The sequence below is a fragment of the Aulonocara sp. 'chitande type north' Nkhata Bay genome, linkage group LG23, assembly GCF_057382095.1.
Source record: "Aulonocara sp. 'chitande type north' Nkhata Bay isolate Kocher_YH1m ecotype deep benthic linkage group LG23, A_spYH_male_GT1.1, whole genome shotgun sequence".
NCBI classification, from domain to species: domain Eukaryota; kingdom Metazoa; phylum Chordata; class Actinopteri; order Cichliformes; family Cichlidae; genus Aulonocara; species Aulonocara sp. 'chitande type north' Nkhata Bay.
In genome coordinates, this window is record NC_141365.1 from 7,778,824 (window position 1) to 7,805,968 (window position 27,145).

Consider the following 27,145-nt stretch of genomic DNA (forward strand, 5'->3'; position numbering starts at 1 on the left):
ATGTGGTGAGGAATATGTCGTCTTTAATGTATTCATTTTGTCACTCCTGGCACTCAATGGGGCGAGGGAACTGGAGGAAGTGTTGAATACAGTAGGCGGTAACCTCTGAGGCTCAGTTAGCAGAGACTGGTATCAAAAGTAGGTCTACGATAGCAGCAGCAGCAGCAACAAGTGTAACATGGCATTCAAGAGGAAAAAAAAGGTAAGAGTCTTAATCGTTGCTTAGTGTAAAACGGCACATTTCAATTTTGAATCATTTATTTTACAAAATCAGTAATTCAGGTCAAAGATACAAGCAGGGTGATAATTGAACAATGAATAACCAAAGCTGTCGTGCTGAGATTCCTTCACTGGTCCTTAAACGTTGATCAGGGAGAATAACTAGAAAACAGAACAAAGAAAATTTACAGCATCATTCAAGTTTGTTTTGAATGTTTAGACCGGAGATGCACCGAAAGCATTTTAAATTGTGTTTGTATGTTGTGGTTTAATACTTCCTTATTCTCAGGAAACACACAAAACCCAAGAACATTAAAACTTGAGGAGCTGCTACGCACTTTTTATCGCTTAGTTTCTTTTTCAGCTGTTATGTAAAAAGAAGCACATACCTGTCATTGGACCAGTCTGTATGTGATGTACCGCCCAGCTGTTTCACTGGGTCTGATGATCTTCACTACCTGGAACAGCAGATACAAAATGGCAGCTTTTTTTTTTTATATATTGCCACAGCGCTGTCTATCAGTGCGATGGGGAAAAAAAAAAAAAGTGATAAAAATAGTGCTGTCTCATCCTTAATGAATGAATGAATCCCTCTCATGCTTTTAAAAGAAGACACATTGTTTTTGTGTTTGCATAAAGGGACCGTTCAAATAATTTAAATACCCCCAAATGTCAAACCGGTTTCAGGTTGATCACGAGTCTCACAGGTTTCAGAACAAACCCCGCACATAGTTTCAAAACATTTCTTGCAAAAAGTTAAACCTCTTTAGTCACATTTTCTTGAATTCTGTCAGTTATGATAGTTTCTAAGATTTCTTACCTGTCCTCTTTTTAAGCCAAAGTAACGAGCCACAGGGTCCCCGGCCTGGATCCTTGGCAGCTGGCTTTCTTTTAATTTACTGAGGTAATATTGTTAAGGGCAACGAGTGTACAAACCTCAACGCTTCTAAACTAATTTACTGTCATGCAGCGCAAAGTGCAAGGATACTATCTTGCCAGAAGTTCAGTCACTTCCTCTTTTGTCATGACGATGTGCTCTGGTACAAGCTGAAAGACAGGCGAGAAATGCAAATACAGAAATGTACAACACGCTGCAGGCTTACTTGAAAATAAAGATTTTAATATAGAGGACAGTATGATGCTTACCTCGTGCTCTGTGATGTTAATCAGCAGCTCCTGCTGTAGAAACTGCTCCAGTATATATTTGGGTGCCATGTCGACTAGAGACTGTGAGGGATTTGTATATTTACAATCACTGCCGCATCATTTCGAGAGAAAAACCTTTCCCTTTTTATCACGTTTGCTTTAAACTGATGTTTACCTGTTTTGCTGAGGGTGTCATGCCCATCTGAACAACAATGATTGCCCGTGTGATGTTCTCCTCCTGCATCCTCTGACAGTACATCTTAATTGTCTTGATACCAACTTTGGGCTCCTCTGAAAAGAAATTGGAAAAAAAAAGGGTGAGATTTTATGAAATTATATACCTACAAGTAACATACAAAGATAAACAAACATGCTCATAAACACACGTTTTTACAAATGTAAATTAGTGCAGGTGTCATTAAACAGCTTTACTGCTAATCCCTTCAAAGTCTTCTCCTTATGAAGCGCTGCACGATTCCCAGCACTCCTGTTATTTCCACCTTGAAGACTTGGTCTGATCAGTTGTTGGAGTGTGTTACAATTTCACCATTAGGTGAGGAATAAATGTGTCAAACTGACTCAAATGTCATGTGGAGAGTCATTCCTAAATTTGGTTTAGAAATTAGAGACTATGATAGAACCTGCACAGAGCACAATCATTGCTCCTCACCTGACTTACTTCTCAGATTTGGCTCTCTGTGACTTTGGTCTCTTCCCCAAGTGAAAAATTCAGGTGAGGCATTGATGCTTTTGAGGAGGTGCTCTCCAAGACTTTAAATCACTTGGAGTTCTTTTAAAGTGCTGAACTTGTGCTGAAGTACTCACTGGAACTCTTAATATATTCAGTGCAAGTGAAGAAAGTAAACTAAATACATATATATGTATATATATATATATATACATATATACACACATACATATATACATACGTATGATTAAATAAATAAAACCATTGGAGCAACAATAAAAACTTCACGACTGGCTAAATGGACAATCTGGTGCATTCTTAAAGTAAGGAATAAACTGGCCAACTCAGCAACGCCTTAGAGAATAAAAGCGACAATTAAAGTGATATGACTTCACACTAATTTCCATGGAAACGAGTGAATGTAAATAGAGAGAATTTACAACAATCTGTAAACCACTGGTTACACTTAACAGAAGGCTATAATTCCTAAACACAGGTGAGAAATACTTTTGTAAAACCTTGAATTAAATCTGAAATTCTGCACTTCGATCACACCCTGAGTGACTTTTGAAACCATCAAAGTGTTGTAGAGAAGCAAAACTACAAAAACTATATTATTCTCCAAGTACACATGGCCCTAATTGTTAGTCTGGCAAACAAAACAAAATAAATAAAGCCCCCACCCCCCCCAAAAATGATCAAAAAATATCTTTATTGCAGTGGTGGGCTATTGGTAGTTGCTTGTTATTGGTGGGTTTCTTTTGTGGGAATGAGGAAAACCTCTTTAGGCAGCACAGATTTTACAGTTTTCAAGGACAAAAAAACAAACAAGGTGTGGTTTTGGCTTTTTTAAGGACTGGACTCATTACAAACTATAATATTAGGAATACGCCTACCAGGAAAGAAAACGAACATCTGGTCTGTGGGATCATCATTGTGTGCCACCAGGACGGTGAGATCTGTACGTCGGGGACGCCCCTCACTGGGCTTGTCTCCAAACTGACTCTTGAACTCTTCCAGTGTCTGGTCCAACTCATCCTGTGTCACCAGATATCCTCTATCATGGCAGAGCTGTGAGTGTAAAGGAAAATATTAAAAAGGCAAATTAAAAACAAACAAACAAAAAATCTAAACTAGTTTTGAGCAGACTGTGGGTTTTTCTCATGACATGAAGTGAAGCAGGCCCTCAGGGCAGCCAATGCTAGGAAAGCTGCTGGCCCGGATGAGATCCCAGTTAGGATATACCACCATCAAAACCAGCCTGAAGACCACCGCCTTCGACCCAGATCAGTATGCATACAGAGACAACAGATCTAGGGAAGATGCCAGATCTTCATGATCATAAAATCTGCTGACGACACAACTGTTTTAGGACTCATCTCAAATGGGAACGGGGTTGTCTATAGAGATGAAGTGCAGAGCCTCTCCACGAACATTAAAAAAACAAAAACAAAGGAAATCATCACTGGTTTCAGGCAACAGAGAAGGGCGCTCAGACCACTGGAACTAGGGGGTGAGGAGGTAAAGAGAGTGTCTTGCTTTAAACTTCTGGGAATACCATCAATGAGGACTCTGAATGGACAACAAACTGCTGCTATTATAAAAAATAGGCACAACAGAGACTATTTCCTCAGAATAAGGCCCACCTGTCTGTAAATCCGTTAGTCTTTCTACCGCTGCAGCATTTTAGATCAAGTGAATGCTTTTCAGGGAGTTTATAGGACATCCTGACAACGAATAGCAATAGGCCAGCATTAACTAGTTTTTCAGCATCACTGTGAGACAGGATGTTTCTGATTTTAGCGATATTGCACACATGGACGAAAGCAGTCCTTTGTGTTTGTTTAATATACACATTTAAGGACATATTCTGGACCAAAAAAGACTAAGATTCCTCACAGTGTCACTGGAGGCCAAGGCAATGCCATCCAGAGTAAGAATCTGATTAGATACTGCATTTCTGAGACTTTTAGGGCAGAGTACAGTAACCTCACTTTTATCTGAATTTAGAAGCAAAAAATTAGAGATCATCCAGGATCAAATCCTGCAGTTTAATTCATTTGTGTGTGTTATCTGGCTTCATAGTTGGGTGTCATCTGCACAGCGGTAAAAATGTATGCTATGACAATCAGGGATACAGTGGGCTTTATCGAGCATATAGCACAATAAAAAACAAATTGCCAAATAATGCAAATCATGCCAAGAAGGCAAATATGTGTTCCTTTTTTAACTCATAAAGAAATAAATTAAAGATTACGAACTGTGTGATGAAACTATCACAACCCACGCCCACAATGTTCTCCTCATATGATAGATGAGGAGAACAGGCTTCCAAAAACAACGCTATGATGATGTAGTTCAGAAACCCATCATGTTGCACTGAGACTGCTTTAAAATGACGGCTAACGTATGAGGAACAGATCCGCTTAGTATCTCAGGTGGGAGGGAATGAAATACAAAGAGAGGATGTACAAACTGAACTCGGAAAAGGGTTTATAATCCAAACCTCGATCTTTTCCAAATCGTTTCCAAAATTACATAAACTGTGACTGAAAACTGAAAATACAAAGGGGAAAATACTAAATACGCCTCTGACGCTCATTAGTACTGTCATTAAACTGTAATAATACCAGAACCGCGAATTATGAGCTCCACAGCAGCATCATTTTACTGTGCTTGGTCGGAATCGATGATGCTCTGCTCTCCTTAGCTATTCTAATGTGTTAAGTAAATCAGTAAACAAGGCTACCTTCCTGAAGTGAGCCGCTGATTTCGACTCTTAAGTTAAAGAAAGCTAAATGCTAAGCTAATAACAAACAAACACACAAATGTAACCTACCTGCATGATTGTTTTGCGGATTTTCCAAAGCCTGTATGTTTCCTCCTCGTCATCCATCTCGTCTCAAACCGTGTGTATACTCTAGATTTAATTTAAATTTATTATTTTTCAATGAATGTCCCACTCTTAGGCACAGACATACACGACGCACGCTTTCGTCTTCCGATACAGGCTAGTGACGTAGGCTGGGCGCCTTGGGATGACGCACAGCAATCGAGGGTTTGTTTGTTTTGGGGTTGTTTTTTTTTTGTTTGTTTGTTTTTTGTTACAAAACTTTTACACATAACTCTTCTCCCACAGTTTGCCGAAAGGAAGGTCTTTCACATAGAAAAGGGATGTATACTTTTTGAACTTGAAGCCTTTGATAATAGACGATAACGGAACACACGGACTTTTGATGAAAAACAGAAACAACCTCCTCAGTTAATAATAATAATAATAATAATAATAATAATAATAATAATAATAATAAAAGTAGTGTCCCTTCTCCCTCCTCTGGTCTCTGAGGCCACCGCCCTCCGCTGTTTCACAACACGCCGCAGGGCGGAGTCTGCAGCTGAGGTTCACGGTGGTAAATTTGTCCTCTTTTTAAAACAAAATGAGGCCATTTTATGTTATTTTAGCAACTGGGGCTGTAGCGAGCTCTGTGGCACTACTGGCGACGGTGTTGTACTTTGTATTAACCACAACGGTAACGTAAACCTCAACCATTTAATCTGCATGCTTTTGAGTGACGTCTGTGATTTCCACTGTGTGTAACACAATTTCATGTAACACGCTTTTTTTTTTTTTACTGCTGTAATAATATCGTTAATCCATTTTTCACGTAAACAACGATGGCTGTTACCCAAGATGCTCTGCGTGTTTGTGGTGGGCTTTGATTAACACACGTGACACGGACGGACGCCCACAAAGTTCGCAAATCCTTCCCTCCCTCTGCTTTTTCCCGCACAGTTAAAGACATACCTTTCCACTGAATTTAGAGGGTGGAAAAAAAAATACATTATAAGTGCTGTTTTTGACACCGGATGTTTGTGCTCCCACTCTGGCTGCTGGTGTCAGCTGATAGGCTTATCATCAGGACAGACAGAGAGGCACTTCTGTATCGACACAACACCCGGCCATGTTTTTTATTGTAGCTGATGTTTTATGATTAAAGAATAAAAGTTTGCTTTCAGCATCAGTTTATATTAGTGGTGGAGAAAAAGTGGAGAAAGAACAGAGTTCATTTTCTTTTTATTATTATTATTACATTTTATTTGACTGCTATTATTTTCAGTGTAATTATGAGTTAGCTTCCACATTGGATTTGCTACTTTCAATTTAGTTTTCAAGAGTTTTGGTGTTTTACTCTTTATCAGGGCAACATTTAGAAAAGCTAAAAGAGGAATTACAATTCAAGGCTCAACACTTAATGAAACTTGTTTACTGAGGTCATGCAGACCTCCTGAGTTGTAATAAAGAAATATGCACCCAAGCCTCATCAGTCCAAACTGACAAAACTAAAACTTTATGACTACACACTATTTCTTAAATGAAACACTGTAGTTTAAATTTGATCAAGATCTGAATTTCCTGCACACTTGCCTGGACAAAATAATATTTACTACTGAAAATCACAGCAAAATGTTGCCTCATCTCTTATTTTGTGGCGCAATGTTCTGCTTAGCTCTTCCACTCCAGCTCTCAAAACATAATCACCAGTTTTGTAACAATTCTGCTCTTGTTGTCTGAGATTATGATTATTTGGTAGAATGTTTTTTTCCCAGCATAAAGTTTCAAGTTTGCTTATAAACTTTGTGGTGGGAAAAAGCAGGCTCTCATGTAATGACATAGTTAGCATTGTTGAATGGGTGCATTTAAACCATAATCTTGTCTAAGCCTAATGCAAATGTGAAAATATCAGAACAAAGAAAAGAAGTTTTTTTGCCAAACTCATTTCTTTTGAATGTTTTTGTTAAAGGTTTCTATGCTTAGCTCGCGTAGCCGTTTTGTAATGGCTCAAGGACCATTGGACCCTTACAAAACAGGCAAGATAACTGTTTTCAACCCTTTTATTTCAAAATAGACACATTAGTTCTTTAATTGCTTTGGATTAACAGCACTGGCAATTATATTAAAAAAATATTGAGAGATTATTGATGCACAAAATAATTCTCCATAAAACTTGGTTTCTAATTTCACACTAGAATATAAAGAGATTGTGTAACAGTGACTCAAAGCAACCTGTGCTACACACGTAAACAGGCAAAACTCAGCAACTGTTATTCAATCGGGATAATCACTGTTACTGTTATTTTTTTTGTTGTAAAATGTATATTTTTGGTACTCTTTGCATACTGAGATAAAAAGCAGCAGTGATTGAAGCAGCTGGCTCTGATTCGTCTTCACATCTTCCATTCAAAATGTGAAAAAATGTAATAATCTTAAAGCTGATTGATGTGAATTCAAAATTTTAAAAAAGTGTTTTTTCTCACTACAATAGAAAGAGAGAAATCCAGCCTTTTTAGGGTAATGTAGAAGTTTATATCTGCTGCAAATCACCAGTTTTTCACTCGGATACTAAACACAATGCATAATGAGCTTTGGTTTTTCTTCTGACCGTCGCTCTTTGCTCTACACGGACTAAGTTGTGAACTGTGGACTGCAGCACACATGCTTTTGTGATCAGGCTTTACTGAATCAGCAGCACAGAGGGAGGTACTGGACAATCACAGCCTATCAGTTTAGTTAATGATCACCTGGTTTTGCTTTACAAAAGCACTGTAGAACGTGAGTTTTCTCAGTACAGGGACAGAAGTTCAGCGGTGATACTTTTAGAGACCGAGGAGCTAAGTAGGGCAGCCATGCGCCTGATAGGGTGCACAGTCCTCCTCTCTGTCCTGCTGTCAGCTATGGTAAGAAACAACGGGATTAGGACTGAAACATTACTTTTGCGTTTGAGGGCTAACCTTTGCTTTTGCTCTCCTTAGATTTATGTTTATTTTCATTACATTTTCTTTTTAAAATTAATTCTTCGCATCTGATAGGCTGTGGAGTTTTGGAAATAACACGGTGTTCTAACTACTTATTGTTTTTTTCCCCAGTCTACCCCATTAGAGGAATGGCAGAGGGCAACATCCATTTATAACTTTTCAGCAACGGATATTGATGGCAACGTGGTTTCCCTTGAAAAATACAGGTAAATTTCTCTGTCATTTTGTTAAAACCTCCTATTACAATTATAAACCTCTTATCACTAAACAAATGTGTGTGCACGTGTGTGTGTGTGTGTGTGTATTCAGGGGGAATGTTGTCATCATCACCAACGTAGCCTCTAAATGAGGTAAAACCCCAGTAAACTACTCTCAGTTTACTCAGTTGCACGCCAAGTACGCTGAGAGAGGTTTAAGCATCCTTGCCTTCCCTTCCAACCAGTTTGGGAACCAGGTATGTAAAACATTAGTTGTTTTTTTTATTGCAACATTTAATGAGATTTGTTTGTGTAAGTTATCAGTTATCCAGGTCATGGATAACTGGAGATCTGTAAAGACGTTTCACCTCTCACCCAAGAGGTTACTTCAGGTCTAAAAACAAATGGTGGAAAGTCTTGTTGTATTGTTAACAGATAGACAATAACTTTTTAAATGTTTTACAGAAAAAAACTGTATAAGTGAAATTTTAGCCAGTGTGAAACCTTTATAATTTTTGCATAAGATCTCCTGAAATGTTTTTTTAATATCTAAAACATTCATAATTTCATTAAGTGTGTAATCATGTGCATAAATTGTAGTTGCATAAACACCACAATGGATAATTTGGCATTTTTCTCACTACTAGTCCGAAAGATGGCTTGTTTTTGAAAGAAACTAGGCCACGTTTTAAGATTATGTCAAATTCAAGAAGCTGCTGTTTTAAGTCGACTATTTTGTTGCCATTATATATAATTTGTCATATGCAGGCCACTGAGAGCAGTTAGAGACTTTAATACTTTTAATACTATTTACTTTTAGGAGCCGGGCAATGAAACTCAAATCAGGCAGTTTGCAGACACGTTCCAGGCTCGGTTTGATATGTTCAGCAAGATCGAGGTGAATGGGCAAAACGCTCATCCTCTGTGGAAGTGGCTGAAGGAGCAGCCTAACGGGAAGGGCTTGTTTGGAAAGTAAGTTGTGAATGAATGAATCTGGGTCACAGTTATATGCTCAAAAAGTATCTTAAAAGCTTGTTTGGATCGGACATAATGCGTACAGTCATCTGTTTAAAATGTGTACAACTGAATTTGAACAATAATCAGTCATATCATTTAAATTACCGGTAGTTATTGATTAACAGCATTTTTTATTCCAATGCTGACTGAATGAGAGTGATTAGTGGTTTTCTAACACATTTTAATGTTTATTTCTGCAGTAGCATCAAGTGGAATTTCACTAAGGTACGTTTTATTACGGTTTATTTTTAAAACATTTTTATGTCAACAGGGCTAAAATATTATAAAATATAAAATACTGAATATTTGAAAAACAGTATAAAGGATAATTTTAGAGAGTATGGAACAATTAATGGAACAAGCTTTTATATGCAAAAAAAATGTGTTATAATTATTCATTTATTTTCTTTTGTGTTTAGTTTTTGATCAATAGAGAGGGTCAGGTGGTGAAGAGATATGGACCCTTGGATGATCCAAGTGTACGTACAAAATCTTTGGTTATTCTGTCAGATGTTCATTGCTCATGTGTCTGTGTGATTACTGCTCACCCCGTGATGAGCTCTGCTGTGCTTTCAGTAACAACAAGAGATGTTTGTAGTACGTGTAACTTTATCACCCCTGTGTATAGACATGCAACTGAAGTCCATGCAACTCTCGCTTTCCTTCCAGGTGGTGGAAAAGGATCTTCCCAAATACCTTTAAACCTCTAAGAGATGCCTGAAACCGTGCTTACTTACATCCACTTGATTTTGTGTTTCCAGTAGTCTTTTTTTCTCACATTTCTCTGCCTCTCCAAGCACCGGTGGATATAGTTTCAGTCCATCCCAGACCAGTGACGGTCTGTTCATCAACCTGCATCGCAGGCAGGGCAGACCTGATGTAAATGGCGTGCAAACCTGCTGGGAAGCCGACCAAGCTTATAGTCATAGAGTTCTATGGAGAGAACGACGGGGAACCCATTAATAGAGCATCATTCAGCACCTTAATGTTGGGCATTGTTTTCATCATAAAATATACTAAGATTTGTTCCTGTTATATTTTTGTGTGTAACTTTTATTGTCTGTGATTAAAACAAAAGTGTTGGGGTTTTTATGGGGTTTTGAGGTGTTGGTACTGAGGAACAGATACATCTTGATCATTCATGTGCACAAGGATCTTTTCTTTTGTGTAACAGGAGCAATTAAAAAGGATTTCAGCTGAAAATGTATTCATTTCTGAGTCAGAAAGTCTTTAAGAAGTGAGCACTAGAGCTTGAAATTGTTCAACACAGTATTGTTCAGAAAGTGTGGACAGAGCAGTTTACCCTATAGGCTGTCCTAAAAATAACAATGATGACATATAGAACAAATAAAGAACTCGGAAAAAATTGAATCTTGGAAGTAGCCTGGATCATTAATTCCTTATATCGATGTTGGCGCTATTTGTAGGGGAGCAGGGGAAACAGGAACATTATTACACCACACAAAAAATATCATTACTATTTTTCTTTCTCTGTGTTTTTCTGATATTTTTAAAAATTATTTCTATATAACCTGATAATATCATTGTGATCTAATTCTGTGTAATAATAAGTGAAAATCTTACATCTTGACACAGTAAGTTCATCCTTGCAAAAACCTAAAAAATGTCACCCAGATTTTATTTAAAAGACTGTTAACTTATTTATTTCTAAGCTTCTCTGAGACTCTTTATTATTAAGTATCGTCTTCTACTCACTGCAGCAGATAATCTGCTTCTCACCCTATTCCTAGCACCTTCCTCCTTCACTTCATCCAATGATTTTTTTCTGTGGTCTTCCTCTTTTCCTCTTTCATAGCAGCTTCATATTAAACATGCTTCATCCAACATATCCATTATCCGTCTTTTGCACATGCCCAAACCATCTCAGCCTTTCCTCTACAACTTTGTCTCTTACAGCTCAACCTGATATATCCTTCTGATGTGTTCATTATTAATCTTATAAATTCATACATTATAAATTTATTACTTCTACTCCTTGCAAAGGTACCCATTTGTCACTCCTACCACTCCTAGATCCACAAAGACACATTACCTTGTGACCTTCTCTCCATCAACACTCTCAAAGCAAATCTCACATCTGTATTGCTTTCACAAATCTTCATGGTATGGCTCATTATCTTTATCCCTGTGTAATTACTAAAACTGTACAAATCAACCCTGTTCTTGAAAATCTGCACCAGTACATTTGTTCTCCATTTCTCAGGCATTATCTGACTCTCTAAGATTTAAAACTCCTGGATGTTTCCATACGTCCACAAAGTAAGATAAGATAAGATAAGATAAGATAAGATAAGATAGAACTTTATTAATCCCTCGGGTGGGTTCCTCTGGGAAATTCGACTTCCAAAAAAAGCACAGCAACGACCAAAGTTACAGTTACAGAACTGTTATATATATATATATATATACACACACACACACACACATATATAAATACAGAGACAAATATAAATAAAATATACAAAGGGGATAAATAGAATAAATAGGAATAAAAAATAAAAATACAAGTGAATTGCACATTTCAAGTATTGAGTCTATTGCACTGTTGACTATTTACAAAAAGTATTGCACAAGGTATTGTACAGTGAGGTGAAGAGGCACTGCAGCTTAGTTGTTCCCCCCTCCTTTGTCCTCCTGTTTCCCCTCCCTCTCCCCTCCAGAGAGGAGTTAAACAGTCTGATGGCGTGTGGGACAAAGGAGTTTTTAAGTCTGTTAGTTCTTGTCTTGGGGAGAAGCAACCTGTCACTGAACAGACTCTTCTGGTTGTTTATGGCCGTGTGCAGAGGATGCCCAGCATTGTCCATAATGTCCATCAGTTTCTTTAATGTCCTTTTCTCTGCCACTGTCACCAGAGTGTCCAGCTTCATGCCGACCACAGAGCTAGCCCTCCTGATCAGTTTCTCCAGCCTGGATGAGTCCCTCTTTGCTGTGCTGCTCCCCCAGCACACCACAGCATAGAAAAGTACTCCAGCAACCACCGACTGGTAAAACATCCTCAGGAGCTTCCTGCAGATGTTAAAAGACCTCAGCCTCCTGAGGAAGTACAGTCGGCTTTGGGCTTTTTTATACAGGTGCTCTGTGTTGCATGACCAGTCCAGTTTATTGTCCACCCACAGCCCGAGGTACTTGTACTTGTTGACCACCTCCACCTCCTCCCCCTCTATCTGAACCGGCAGTGGACCTTCTCTGGACCTCCCGAAGTCCACAACCAGTTCCTTAGTCTTTGAGGTGTTGAGTTGCAGGTGGTTTGTGTGACTCCATGCGACAAAGTTCCTCACCAGACTTCTGTACTCCTCTTCCTGATCATCCCAGATACACCCCATGATGGCTGTGTCGTCTGCAAACTTCTGAATGTGGCATAATTCAGAGTTGTAGCAGAAGTCAGAGGTGTACAGGGTGAAGAGAAGAGGGGACAGCACAGTTCCCTGTGGTGCTCCTGTGCTGCTGACCACTGTGTCAGACGTGATGTCCTTCAGCCTGACGTACTGTGGTCTGTCGGTGAGGTAGTCGGAGATCCAAGCCACCAGGCAGGGGTCCACCTCCATCCTGTTCAGTTTTTCCTGAAGCATACAGGGCCGGATGGTATTAAAGGCACTGGAAAAGTCAATAAACAGGATCCTGACCGTGCCTTTTCCCCCATCCAGGTGTGAGTGGGCTCTGTGTAGGAGGTACAGGATGGCATCCTCCACTCCGACACCCACCTTGTATGCAAACTGTAGTGGGTCCTGGGCATGTTGTACCTGTGGTCGGAGGAGGTTGAGGAAGAGCCGCTCTAGAGTCTTCATAAGATGTGACGTCAGTGCCACCGGTCGGAAGTCATTCAGCTCATTGGGCCGGTTCTTTTTGGGGACCGGGACGATGCAGGATGTCTTCCATAGGGCGGGCACTCTCCCCAGTCGCAGACTGAGGTTGAAGACTCGTTGTAGTGGCTCCCCAAGTTCAGCAGCACACGCCTTAAGCATCCTAGGACACACCTTGTCTGGGCCTGCTGCCTTTCTGGGGCGAAGCTTCCTCAGTTGCCTCCTGACCTGATCCACTGTGACACTGGGAGATGTTTGGGAGGAGGGGAGGGGGGGAGATGTCTTGCTGCTGAGAGAGGTATGTCATCTGGATAAGTAAATTAAATAAGTTAAACGTATAACAGAAACATACTGAGCCCCATCAACAAAAAAAAAAACAAGAGCCCTGAAATGTTATGCAACTGCTCAGTCAAATCTCCTTCTTGCAGTTCACTCAGAGTCCTGCAGAGGGAGTCACAGGGCCCATCAGTACAAAACCAGGCGGCAGCGGCTCAGCAGCAGCAGCAAGTGCAGTGCAGAGGAGCTGGAAGAAGCAGACTGTGGGCTGCTGTCGTGAGGAAACACTGCACAGATGAAGGGACCGTCGCGGATAGCTGTCGCATATTCCTCCGTTTGACTACTGTTACACATCAAACGACCCGATCCTCTTTCCCTCCACCGGGATCGCGCCGTCGCTGTGGGTCTTTCATTCGGAGGGGCTTGCCTGTTTTTTCCTCCGGGAGGCTGAATGGAAGCAGCAGCCGAGGGAGCGGTCGGGCTGTCGGAGGCCAGGGAAGGGAGCCCGCTGTCCGGGGCCGCAGCATCCGATGATGGGGACACGGTTGTGGGAGTTAGCTACGGGATGGACGCCGCAGACATGGGTATTTTTCCACATATCTCATAAGCCATTCTCATCGTCCCTCCATCCATTTTCCCTCGCGGCTTTACTGCTGCTACCGTAACCAGAAAGTCCCGACTCATCTCTGCTAGCAAGGAATTAATAAGCTAGGCTAGTGGCTAACTAAGCTGAATGGATGGGGCTCAGGTGAAGTTAAGTGCTGTACATACTGCATGCGTTACTGCAAACTGTGTAGGGTACATTTATACAAGTGCAACTATGAGCAGCCAGCACACGGACAAATACAAGTGTTGCATGGCTGATGATAAAGTTGTTAATATTTTTGGTTCATAAAAGCAGACAGGTGTGAAGTCAAGGTTTCTCATTACTTCTTCATTTCATTTATTGATTTTTATTTATTGCTCTTTTAAAAAATATGAATGTATTCACATGGCCAGCTTTGAGCACCTAAACATTAATTTGCTTATTTGTCACCATCTTGGCACTTACTGGAACCAGTAATTTATTAAGGAGAAGGAAGGTTGAGCAAACTGGAGCCACTACAGTTGACTAACAGGCTAGACACCAGTTAAAGGGTGTAAAAGCCTTGCAATAGTGCACCAGTGTCTGAGGAAGTCCCGATAATGCATGAATAGTATGAAGCAACTAAATGCAATCAGACCACCACTGATTTGGCCGTTTACACCCGTGGTGGTCCTGCAATGACACCTCAAAAAAAAGGCCCATTGGTAGTAAGTTTATAGATATAATTAATATTTAATTATTATTAGATTTAAAATGTCCAGGGAACTATGTATATATCAGCTGATAGAATTTAAGCCTATGTGTATCAATAATAACACTTTTCTGGGGTCAGACATTTGAGCATAGAAATCTAAAGACACGTGACCTTCAAACAATCCAGAAATTTGCAAAATGTTGCATTCTGCAAATACAATATCCAGTTATATATGCTCTTATCAACAACCTTGTCTATGCTAAAATGTCAGTGCCCTGCCTTATATAGCACAGTATTATATTCAGAAAGAAATATATTATCTTTGTGATGTAAAGAACAATTTCCAGAGTCACCTCACTACAGCCAGGTTTCTCAGCCCCAGCTTTACTGTTGCACACTTGTGCCGTAGTGGTGTCATGGTGGAATTTTCCTGTGTGCACTCTAGCTGCAGTGAAAATCACACCAACAGCCCCCCTACAGTTGATCACTACAATACCCCCACAGCTGTGCGAAAAGGTTTGGTGGTGTAAGGACCCTTTTCAGAACGGGTGTATTAGAGCAGTTGCTACTTTCTTTACACCATTTGTGGTTGACTTTTAGGGGATTTGTTACACACGTATAAGTGAAAAGCAGGCGTTCTTAGATCTCTGTTTTGTCCAATATGTGTCCAACATATTGACATCCTAGAGTCACACCTTTATGAGTCATAATGGTGCCACTTATTATATAAATGAGGGTAAAGTGAACAAATATTAACTAGTTTGCAGTGAAGGAAGTGGCAGACAGTGGGGAGAGCTAAACAGAGTTAACAAACTCGCAAAAGTGAATAATAAAGGGACCACACAACATAGTTCGTCCTTTTTAATAGTGTTCATTCAAGCTGATGTTTTCTCTGCATGTTCAGGATTCATCATTTCCATTATAAAATCTTCTTTGCGACCATGTGAAGCTGCTTTTAGCTGTGTGTTCAGCCCTTGTGTCTAACAGCCACCAGTCATGTTGCATTCACTGGTCTTGCACACTGTACATCACAGTTCTGGGGGGGTTTTCTTCTCACTGATGAGAAAGGTTCTGACTTTGACAAGAGTTCAGCACCTCCACAGAGAATAGGCTTGTGAATCAAAGAGACTGTCTGCTGAGGGTTAGTAGTCGAGCTTAAATTTATCAGAGGAGGAAAATGGAATCCAGGTGCCCCCGACTGCAGATGGTGTGTGTTTCATTTACTCTGTTCTGCTCAGTTACTGGCTACTCGCATGCATTGGAAAGCATAAGGTTTACAAAGGCCTTGTGTGCATTAATAGTGTTTAGGAGATATTTAACAGAGCTCTGCCCTGCTGAATATTTCATAGTTGACAATTTGGCATTCACCTGTCTATGCTTTCTTGCGAGGAACTTCTTGACCTTTAAATAACCAGGAAAACGATATTATTGCTGACATACTGTAGGGCGTATAGACTTGATCTCACTCCTTTTCGTTCCCCGTGTTGCTGCTTTTGTTTGCTTGCATAGGAATATCACCATCCGTGAGTAAGAGAGCGCAGGCGGGGTGGAGTGGATGGAGACGAGTGTCACGGATGATTTCTGACAGAAAAGCAGCAAGAGTGAAAGGGAAGGTTTACAAGATGGTAGCGAGATCTGTTGTGATGTATGGTTTGGAGACGGTGGCGCTGAGAAAAAGACAGGAGGCCGAGCTAGAAGTGGCAGAGATGAAGACCAGAATGGACAGGATTAGAAATGAGTATGTCAGAGAGGCAGCTCGAGCTTGGCCATGGTGAAGAAGGACATGCAAAGGGATGGTGTAAAAGAGAAGGATGCTGGAGAAAGGTAGGACAGAAACACAGGAAAAGTGATTTTTCTGCTTTGAGCATGAATTAAATAAAAGGAAATCCCACATTTCCCAGAACACCTAAATTCTGTGCAGTGGTTCAGTAAGCACACCTAATCTGTCATTTGATAAATGGTTCTAAAATTATTAAGTGCAGCAGCAAAGCAAACAAATAGACCACTACTGCACGCTCACTCAGTGTTATTGGTCATCCCTCAGAGTCGTGGAGCCTCGCGTGTAAAAATGCGATTATTTCCCCCTCAGTTCTCTTGTTTTTATAGCATCGTGTATAATGTTAATCCATTTCTTGCTGTCTTGCAACCTAAGATTTAATGTGTGCACTGATACAAAGCGTCGCTGGCCAAAGCCCCGCAACAGGGAAGGGTAGGTGCTGATCGTACTTTGACTTCCTTGCAACATCTGACAAGTGAGTGGGTCTAAAAGCAAAAGTCCATTAAAGACGAGTCATGTGCAATAACAATTTCATATGACCCTCACAGCAGGGTGTTAGGTTTTTTTAGTGGATATTCACAGCAGAAACGATTCAGTTCGCATAAATAATGATTAATTGAAATGTCAGCTGTAAAGGTTCAGCTTGATTCTGATTGGCTCTTTATGGTGTTGGATGCTGATCAACGTGAGCTCTCTCGGTTTACGTCAGATCCTGCAAATGCGTAATTGCGGGTTGCTCTGCAATGTGTGAATACAGCGTTGTGTGGGAGTCACAGCTGGCTGTTAAATAGCTGTCTGAGCATTTATTCCCATTTGAAGCATCACGTCTTCTGGCCGTTGTAATTTGTCCCCGTAGTCTACTTTCAGCACAATGGCAGCATTCGTCTCACTTATCTTCTCCTCGCACTCGGCTTCATCCTCAGAGACAGTCTCCTCTCCTTCCTCGCTTCTCCAGAGTGAGCCACAGCTCATCTACCTCCTCTGTGATTCCCTCACCTCAGCTCAGCCACTCATTTGCCACTATCCATCAGTCCTCGCCCTTGTCTGTTTTTCTCTGTTCGCTTCAGGCACGGCCTGTCAGAACTGCTGACGGTAGCACAAAGGGTGGGTTACCTCCTGTGGAATTTACCATCCATCTGCTTCCCCTCTTATTCCTATGGCAAGGTCTCTCTCTTTCCCCCTTCTTCTTTATCCTTCTGAAGCTATGCAGGAAAGGATCAGTTTGTATCCCTGTAGCTCATTCGAGGAGCCTGTGTAGGGTTTTTGACCCTCTGCCAGGTTTTTTGATGTCATTATTTTACGCAGATGATGACGCAGTGGCTTCACTCAGTGGGGAAATAAGGCGAAGACCTACTGTTTTCAATTAAGCGAGTTACTGAGCCCATAATGCAGGCTATTATTATTTCATAAGCAGCACCTGGAGCATGAATGCAGTGAGACAGGAACACTGTCAAACTAATGCAAACCACCCACATAGAATTAGTAGCATTTATTTTCAGCCAAAAAAACCAAACAGCATTGGATGGTGTCTTCTCAGGGTTATATTCCTCCAGATTGGCAGCATGACCTGTACAGTTTGTACTACAGCTCACCCAGTAAATGTCTACCTAAGTCCCTGATAAGCGTTTTGAAGAAGTGATTAGGATTATTAATCAGTACTATTTGATTTCTTTGAGGCTGTTATTCATCTGCTTTATTGTAGGGTCTTTACCCTACAGTGTACAGCACCTTGAGGTAACTGTTGTTGTGATTTGGCACTATATAAATAAAGTTGAATTGAATTTAATCTATATCCATTTAAGCATTCAATTTCCTTTTTTTCACCAAAAACTCTTAAATATCAGAGTAAACCTGTCTGAGAGTAGTACGAACTGACCAGTTTATTAACCAGTTTGTCAAAAAATAGAATTTGTCTGCAATCATTTTAATAAATCTAAATATAATTTATTTTTAGGGCATATTTTTCTGCAATTGGATCTTCTTTTAGCAATTGATGAAAAGAAAGAAAGGGGAATATAGCAATGTTGACTTGTTAAGCCAGAAGCCACTTCCATCTGTATAATTAAAGCAAATGCAAATGTTAACAGTTGTAACTTCTTATAAGATAAGATAGCCTTCATTGGTCAAGGTCTGGCTGTGTGGCAGGCAGGATGAGGACCCAAGTGCAGGAGACAAAACTTGAGCAGCTTTATTGCTGAGAACTACAAACTAAAATACAAAACACTAAACTCTCGGCCTGTTAGAGCTTGAACCTGGTAGTAGAGAGCAATACATGGAGCACGAAGAAGAGGGGTGAGGATAATGAGAGGGCACACCTGGGAAACACTCCTGGGCATGCTCTAACTCAGCTCTAACCCAACCTTTTTGGCGCCACGGACTGGTTTATGCCCGACAATATTTTCACGGACCGGCCTTTAAGGTGTCGCGGATAAATACAACAAAATAAAACTAGTACCGGTACCGAAAAAAAAGAACATTTATTCATAACACACGTGAAAAGACCCAGGAAAACCGAGTTAACGATAAAAACAAGATAAATAAACACAATACAGAGGACAAGAATGACTCTCACAGGAGACACAGGGATGAGGCAAAGACACAAAAGGAACCTTACAACAACAAACAAGAATCCATGAACCAGAAATAAAGAAACTCAGAGACAAAAAAGAACTAAACTCAGGATTGTACTGTACAAACCTAAAATTCAAATCATCTCTTACAGCAAAGGAAACAATCATAAATCCATAACAAAACCCAAAACGCTGGGTGAAAAGCCTGCACCATGATAGCATTAGTCTCAGTGGGGAAATCCACATTGCGAACAGCAGCAGAGAAGACAGGACAGGAATATAAAAATCGAAGAAAATACATACACCACACAAAGTGGAAGAAATATTCTATTCTGAATTTTAAAAATTCTGCTAAATCTTTAAGTTATTCGCTATCTGAGTCTGCTGAAAGTGCCTGAGCCTGACAAAGTGGAAGACCAAGATGCTGCAGGGTTTATTCAAGTTTAATAGGGCCTGAGCCATGAGAAAATATATTCATTCATTAAACAGTGTGGGCCTAGTTGGCAAGTTCAGTCTGACCCTGGTATAAGCATTACTCCCAGCTCGTGTGATGGTGAATTTGCTTTGGGCCCCGAGAGAAGAGATAAAATAACCAAGGCTGCTTTTTCCAGTCTCTATCAGCCACAGCACAGATCGTTTCTTAGCACTCTTGAGTTACTTCTCCGATTGGTCAGATTAGTCTCTCTGGGCAAAAGACTTGCTATGCTTTTCTATCCTGGTTTCTGATGACTTCTTTACCTATTTTAATCATGTACATATTTATTAGGAAGATACTGATGTGGAAACAGCTCACTTGTCAGCATATGGTCACTGTCACTTAACTTTTCCTAGTTCATTTAAGGAGCATTGTGCAAGTAAATAAGAGAAAATGGGATTGTTTGATTAGCTGGGATTTTGCAACACATCTTGTGCAGAAACTGTTCTCTCTCAGAAAGTTTTGTTTAGATTTGTTCTGCTATGTTGAAAAAGGTGAAGCGAGTTTGTGGTGGAACAATGTAGGAACACAACAGGTTGTATATTGACTTGACCTCTCGGGACGACGGCCAGTATTTCCAGGCTTCAGTAGATTTCATGTTTATAGAGGCTCCATTGTTTAGTGGTTAACATGTAAAAGATGCCTGGTTTAAGATTCTGAGGAGACACAAATCCTTGGGTGGTTTGGTCTGGTGTAACAATCTGTGTGAAATTACTTGGAACATCCCTATTGTCCATAGTATTGCTTTAACTTTGGAATATTTAATTTAATTTTGTTTTGCTAATTAGGGCTGTGCGATATGACCAAAATCTCATATCCCGATATAAGAATTCTATCGTCCGATAACGATATAAATCACAAAAATGTAACATTTTCTGTAAATTCTGTGAATCTCGGGCAGCTCGTCTTGCGGGAAGTGTTTCCAGCTGCGCGTCATGTTGCTGGAGTCGAGTGTTTTAACCGATGCATGAAACTATACATTTTTAGACATAAGGTGTAAAGGCCGCCGTTTTCTTTGTAAGTATTTATTACACGGCGTGCTGCGGGGAAAAGCCTGTTCTAACGTTTGAGTCTAAGGTTTATTTTTTAGCACCTGGCGGCTCTTTTTAAATTTTCATCCGTAAATAATCTGCTCTTTCACGTGATTCAGTTTATTTTGAAAAGTCTCAACAGGATCTTGAACTTTATTGTGAAAGGTTTATGTGGAACATAAACAAACGGACACGCGATGCTGTTACAGTGGTTGTTGCTAATAAAAACAGGCGCTTGTCCGTCCGTAGTGTGGTTATATAAAATATAAGAGAAAGAGAGAACTTTAAGAAATTAATATAGCCACTACAGTGACCATCAAAAGGATGAAAAAATATTGCCGTAAACAGTTTATTTTGCGACACCACGAATCAAAGGATAGCGTAAAATGAAACGATAGACGTTTTTATATCGTCATCCGATATATATCGTTATATCGAACAGCCCTAATGCTAATTTTCTATAGAGTTTACACTTTCTGTTTTTCATATTTATATTTTAAGCGAGCGTCAAATACTCAAATTCATCGACTGTGGTGACCCCTTTCCAATAACAGAGCAGACAAAAGAAGAAGCCTTTATTTTGTTTTGTTTTTTTGTTCTGCCGGAGGTTTCTTCCTGTTAAAGGGGAGTTTTTCCTTCCCACTGTCGCCAAAGTGCTTGTTCATAGGGGTTCATATGATTGTTGGGTTTTTCTCTGTATTTATTGTAGGGTCTACCTTACAATCTAAAGCACCTTGAGGCAACTGTTGTTGTGTTTTGGCATTGTATAAATAAAACTGAATTGAATTGAATTATGAGATTGTTGATCTGAGTATAGGTTTAGCCATAAATCAACAGGATTTCCATTAATCTGTTAAGTCTAATGGGCAGCCTGGCCTAAGATGACCCCTGTAAACTGTTTATCTGACATATCCTGTTAGACAACAGCTATTAGTTTTACACATATAAAGAGAACCCAAAAGCACTATGACGAAGTTTCAAAATTATGAAAGAACCAGGCAGATATTATAACTTAATATCTTTTTAGTTGGCTACTTACAAATCACAATAGGCTAAATAATTTCTTAATTATTAAATATAAACAGCATTAATCATGCTTTTTATGAGTATAGACTGTGAAATAACACCAGTTTGTCTCTGTCTCGTCACTTGCTGCGTATGCAGAGATGCACTTAGGCCAACACAGCTCCACTCTTTACTCTGTGCTTCACAGTTAGCATTAAAGATTAAGATACTTGATTTGCTGTTGTAGAGGTATACAATGAAATTTTGCTTGGTGAGTCTATCGACCAACAGCAAGGGATGAAAGCAGCTTTTTTTTTTTTAAAAAGACATAAAAATTGTACAAACAAAACAACTATAGAAAAAGCATTAAAAAGAAAAATATACAGCACACAAACAACAAGTAAGGTGTAAAGTGACTTTCTGTTTATTTACCTCAGTGCAAAGATTATGCAATATTGTGTATTTGCACAGATATTAAATCAGACCCAGTAATTATTATTATTATTATTATTATTGCAAACTGCATTAATCAAATGCAGCCATAACAAAGCATTCTTCACTCCTGCAGATTTTCTCCACAGGTGTTTTTCTCTTTTTTCCATGTTTTGACGTTCTGTGGGTAACCCTGAGAAAAAGACTCATTATCTGTACTGTTTTGTGCTACATTGGTAGCTAAGGAATGTGTTGTCTGCCACATTGTAAATTATAAACGCTGTAGCCTGTGAGTACTTTATAAGCATTCATCTGCATGTCCAATAGTGGCAAAAAAGGCTTTAAAACCACACGTGGTGCAGGGCTAAAAACATGACTTGGTGTTGATAAAATGGTAAATGATAGCACATGACAAGTGTATATATGACGCTGAAACACATACCAGTGCTGCTATGCCCCCTGCACTCTGTTTTTTCATGTAGGTGGCCATTTGTAGGGGTAGTGTGTGTGTGTGGTGCAAGATTGCCAGTAAGGATATCTTGCAATGCACCAGAGCATATAGATGAAAGACTGAAGTACATGGGAAATATGCAGAAATGGGATTATAGGCAAAATGTCTTTTTTTTTTTTTTTTTTTTTTGCTGTCTTGTGAGAAATTTGCTCAACAGTTCCTTAATCATAACATAATCTAATACAAATATGTGACTAGTAGCTGTGCAGGAAAAACAGCTTCCCCACATCTTTTTGTATTGTAAGACTCACGGTGTCACATTACTAAATACAGCAATAGTTTGATCTGAGGGCTGTTTTTCTTTTCGTCTCTGCACCTAACCAAGATGAGGCATAAAATAACAGGTCTCTGTAGATTATTTATTGCATGTGTGACAATACCGACTGAGACATTGTTGTGCAGCTCTGTTAGAGGAGATTACCTTCTACTGAGTCACCGCTGCCTGCAAAGATGCTGCTCTCAGCAACAACACAGCAGCACACAGTAGTCAGACTGATCACCTCCGTGTTTATTCCGACTATCTTTCCTCTCCTCTCCTCTCCTCTCCTCTCGAGTCCATAAAAGGACTTCTTTCTCTTGGCTGACAGCTTTCATTGCATTTTGAGGATCAGCAAGGATCACTAAGCTCAGTTCTGATCTGGCAGCTCAGTAATGAAAAACAGACTGAAATTACATAAGAGTTTGAGCACTTTTGCCAGCAGGACTTAGCTGTTTTTAGCTTTGCCCAAGAACAGAGTTCTGCAACTCAACCCTGTCTGTTTTTGCAGGAAAGCGAGACCTCCCTGTGGGAGCGTAGGACATGGCCACTCTCGACGTGTAAATCCAATGATATTAAAACAGTTAAACCATTCTCACTTGAAGGCATACAGAAATGCATGGTAACTGATCCTCTCCACATTGAAATAGTAGTTATTAAAACTTCTCATTTGTGTTTGCATTGACTCCGTCTGCATATTGGCTTGTGCACTGTGAGCGGGTGTCACATTCCCACAGACACACAGGTAGGCGTCTGAATAGCTGACTGTCAGGAGCTGTTGTTTAATTGACTTTTCATGCTGTATGAAGTGTGTGTCCTTGGGATGTGTTTAAAACCTGCCTGCTATCACTAGACTTGGCCCAGCTTTAATAAAAGCAGCTCTCCCTGCATCCCCTCACCTCTGATTTCCATTTCAAAGTCCACTGAGCTTTCACGCTTCTCTGAGGAAAAATTACACTTTCATGCCCACCTGTTCCATTAGTCCAGTCTACAGTTTGAAATTAAGATGCAACTGGTGAAATTTAGAATGGAGTCATTAGCTGATATAACTGCCCAGCCGTCATTTCAGCCACTTTTCACTCTTGTTTTGAACATAAAAGACATCGGTATGGACGCAAATGATGGCAGACAGGTCTTGTAGTGAAGAGTGCATCTCTGATGATATCTGAGACATATGTAATCATTTATCTAATGTAAAATCAGTCTTACAGTAATCATTGAGCATCAGTTTTAACAGTTGGCCCGATACAAATGGATCCAGTAACCCAGAAAAACAGACAGACGGGTTCCTGCTCCCACCTGTCCCTGCATTAGTACCATCTTATCCTGATAATCCTGACAGTTAGCCTTACAGCCTGGGGAGAATGGTATTGGGATTAGGGATAGTGAAGTAATCATGACCATGACTTGGCTGGCTTTTTCTTTGGGATGTTGTCTGTCTGCAACACCAACAATACCTCCGACTTGCTCTGGTCAGTCGTGTCTGTACGAAGTGATCACGCTGCAACAGTAAAGAAAAGTCCGGAGCAGCAAATATTCCATTTCCAAAAGGGTTGGGATGCTGTGTGAAGTGTAAAAACAAACAAACAAACATTTGAACCAGAACCTCAATTTTCCTGATAGTGCAAATAACTGCCACATTTTAAATAATCAACAATAAAAGTCTGTGATTTTCCTGTTCAATAACTACTTAATTAATCCATTAGCTGCCTAAGCTATTTTTGCCAGGAGTTTGGAGAACTTTCTCATAAAGGTTCCATAAGTAAATATTTAGTTTTTATATCTGTGTGTATTTATCTGTCTATTGCTCATCATCCAGCTCCAGGCTATGTGCCTCAAAGGATCTGTTTTTGAGCCAGCTGCGGGCAGGAAGCGTTTCATTAAGCCTACTTGCTTGCTATTGATCATAATGGATGACTTGGCATAGTAAAAAGCTGTCCTCTCCTTTCGTGTTCTCACTGTATTTCACAAAGTGGATGATGTGTGCTGACAACAGAGGACATAGAGACTTTCCCCTTGTGTGTGCTCCCCATTGTTCAGTAAATCTAAGGAATCCTGAGGGAAAATACTTTGCAAAGAGAACATTGTGGATGTGTGCTGGCATCATAGTTCTATGTTAAATCACAGTAACATGTTTAGTAGGGGTGCAACGATAGACAAAATTCACGGTAGGGCTGGGCGATATTACCCAAAATTCATATCTCGATATTTTTTAGCTGGATGGCGATATAAGATATATATCTCGATTTTTTTTTTTTAAAGCCATAAGTTAAGAACAAAAAGAGAGTTCTTAGTCACACTGTGTCCCAGATGTCAAATGGGCATTTTCTTTACATACAGCGTAGATGTAGAAATTACTCAAAAATAAATTATCAGCATTTATTAAATAATCATGGTCCATAAATAAAAGAAAACAATGTTGTTTTTGTGCATAACGAAAAGCTCACAATTGTGCAGTCAAAATGTAAACTAATAGACCCTGAGCGTAATAACAAAGAGACAGATTTCACAGCTGCACCACGTCTCTGAACAGGTGCCATGTGTGGTCCTTATACACACACAGTACGGTAATATTATGTTGAAGCACAGTACGTATCACTCCGCGAGGCGGCTCCATCAAGCGGTGCAGCTCTGTAGCTTAGCAAAGTCATATTAAAACATTTTTTGACAGATTGCTGAGCGCTGTGTACCACATAAAATCGGTTCGCGGTCAGTAAGCACAACCAGAATTCATACATAAGGCGCGCACTGTCGATTTTTGAGAAAATGAAAGGATTTTAGGCCGTGCAGCCCCTCCTGGCTGCATGTCGTTAGCGCGGTTAGCTCGTTAGCGCGGTTAGCTCGCTAACACGTTGACACCGTCCAGCCCCACGCAAGGGGGGGATCCGAGGTAACTCGCTAACAGAGATTTTCTTCTTTCATCTCGTCATTGCCTGCAGGTAAAGCTATGGGGGAGGGGGAGTTGTGTTCAGTGAAGGAGAGGCGAGGCCGAGTAACGTTGCGTGGACGAAAGAGAGGCAAACCTGCGGCTCCACAAGTATAATTATAACGTAACATAGACTATATCGATATAAACGATATTGTCACATCTTATATCTCGTATGAAAATATATCGATATTTTTAAAAAACTCGATATATCGCCCAGCCCTAATTCACGGTTCGGTTCGGTTCGATACTTTGGTGTCATGGTCATTTTTCAATACAAAAAATGTTCATGCTGTTTTAATTTGTCATTTATTAAAATTATAAATATATATTTTAACTCAAAAGTACAGTTTTTAAATGTAATGTTGCAGAAACAACAAAATAATTAAAAAAAAAAAATCTATCTGATCAAGAAATCACTCTAAATCTCGTTAAAATGACATTAACTCCATAACGCGGCAAATCTCCGTTAACGAGTTACCGCGGATTGCCCCGTGTGTGGGGCAGGACGGCGTCAACACTTTAATGAGCTAACTGCGCTAACGCAGTAGTTCCCACCCATGTAATTGAGCATTGCGTGGCACATCCGACATACTGTTTTACTTTAGTCCATGACGCGCTTACCTTCAGGATCATACTTCACATGAAGACCAAAATAGTTCCAAAGGCCAGATCTGAATGAGGGTGGGGGAGGTTCAATTTGCCATGTTGCAACGAGCTTAGCTTCTGTCTTGCTAGCTTGTGCTGCGCTCAGTGGATCTGCGCTTGACAGTGCAGCCTGGGCGGAGTAGTCGAGCGCAGATCCACTGAGCTCTCAACACCGACAGCATCGTCAGAAGAAAAGTTGATCAAATAAATAAAAAAAATTGTATTGTTCGATGCATATGCGTACCGAACTGAAAGCACTGTATCGAACGGTTCAATATCAATACGAGTATCGTTGCACCCCTAATGTTTAGAGATTGTTTAAACCGTATTTCCTGCTGAAGTTTGTAAGCAGGGTGTATTTGTCTCCCTATGCCAGCCTCTCTCTGTGTGTGTTTACATGCAGAAGCAGTGAGGATAAGCTGTAAGGCTATTATTCTGCCAGGGTGCCATAATTGCAAAGAACATTTAAAGCCTCTTTGCGTAGCTTAGCATTAGGAAGTTGATGACTCCCTAATTATAAATAACACCATAAAAAGTAGCTGATTAATAAAGAAAAGGCAACTGAAAGGAAATATTGACAATGTATGTTACCAGGCTTGTCTTAGATAGATAAGCACGCTGGAGTGCTGTGACAGAAACCAGCTTGTCAATGCTTTTAATCACTGTCTCTGCCACTAGCACTGGTTTCTTTGATCTGAGTCACATTAGGGCTGGAAATGTGGGTGCTAATGTGGAGAGTAAATAAAAATATGATTACAAATGAATGGGTCTATTCAAAACAAGTTAATTGACTCCAGAGATCCTGTTTTTCAGACAGGATCATGCCTGCTGTTCGTCCTCCTTTTAGTTTTAGTATTATATTTAATAAAGCCACTACATTTAAACCACCTGCCGAATTTTGCATAGGTCCCCTTCATGCTGCCAGAACAGCCCTGACCCGTGATTGCGTGAACTCCACATGACCACTGATGATGTCCTGTGGTAAGATGAAAATGGTGCTCAGAAATCAGGAGATCATCACATGTATCTGCTAAGTAAAGAGCGTCATTTAAAAAA

The 27,145-nt window shown here is 40.1% G+C and overlaps 3 protein-coding genes across 8 annotated transcripts in view; 2 read left to right on the forward strand and 1 right to left on the reverse strand.

Moving 5' to 3' along the window:
• Positions 1-222: 222 nt before the first annotated feature.
• On the reverse strand, positions 223-5,085 carry polr2eb (RNA polymerase II, I and III subunit E, b). The gene is made up of 8 exons (XM_086282472.1): positions 4,893-5,085; positions 2,950-3,124; positions 1,541-1,656; positions 1,366-1,446; positions 1,208-1,266; positions 1,040-1,118; positions 609-677; positions 223-381 (listed from the first exon to the last, which is right to left on the reverse strand). Exons 1-7 carry the CDS (start codon positions 4,947-4,949, stop codon positions 612-614), a joined length of 633 nt encoding a protein of 210 aa, XP_086138598.1. The 5' UTR covers positions 4,950-5,085; the 3' UTR covers positions 223-381; positions 609-611.
• Positions 5,086-5,424: 339 nt separating this feature from the next.
• Positions 5,425-10,288, forward strand: gpx4a (glutathione peroxidase 4a). Of its 2 annotated transcripts, none has more exons than XM_086282473.1 (7): positions 5,425-5,583; positions 7,979-8,073; positions 8,177-8,321; positions 8,885-9,036; positions 9,282-9,306; positions 9,501-9,560; positions 9,751-10,288. In XM_086282473.1, the coding sequence occupies exons 1-7, from the start codon at positions 5,491-5,493 to the stop codon at positions 9,781-9,783; spliced, it is 603 nt and encodes a 200-aa protein (XP_086138599.1). In that variant the 5' UTR covers positions 5,425-5,490; the 3' UTR covers positions 9,784-10,288. The 2 variants fall into 2 exon arrangements, with proteins under 2 accessions (XP_086138599.1, XP_086138600.1); XM_086282474.1 differs by lacking the exon at positions 5,425-5,583 and adding an exon at positions 7,597-7,789.
• A 3,100-nt stretch (positions 10,289-13,388) lies between these two features.
• pip5k1ca (phosphatidylinositol-4-phosphate 5-kinase, type I, gamma a) overlaps positions 13,389-27,145 on the forward strand; it is a 55,550-nt gene continuing 41,793 nt past the window's right edge. Inside the window, exon 1 of one of the 5 annotated variants that reach the window (XM_086284739.1) lies at positions 13,389-13,762. In XM_086284739.1, the coding sequence (XP_086140865.1) occupies positions 13,630-13,762 (133 nt within the window). In that variant the 5' untranslated portion in view covers positions 13,389-13,629. Of the gene's footprint in view, positions 13,763-25,365; positions 25,455-27,145 lie in introns of those variants that run through there. The other 4 variants (XM_086284740.1, XM_086284741.1, XM_086284742.1 and 1 more) reach the window with 4 other exon arrangements.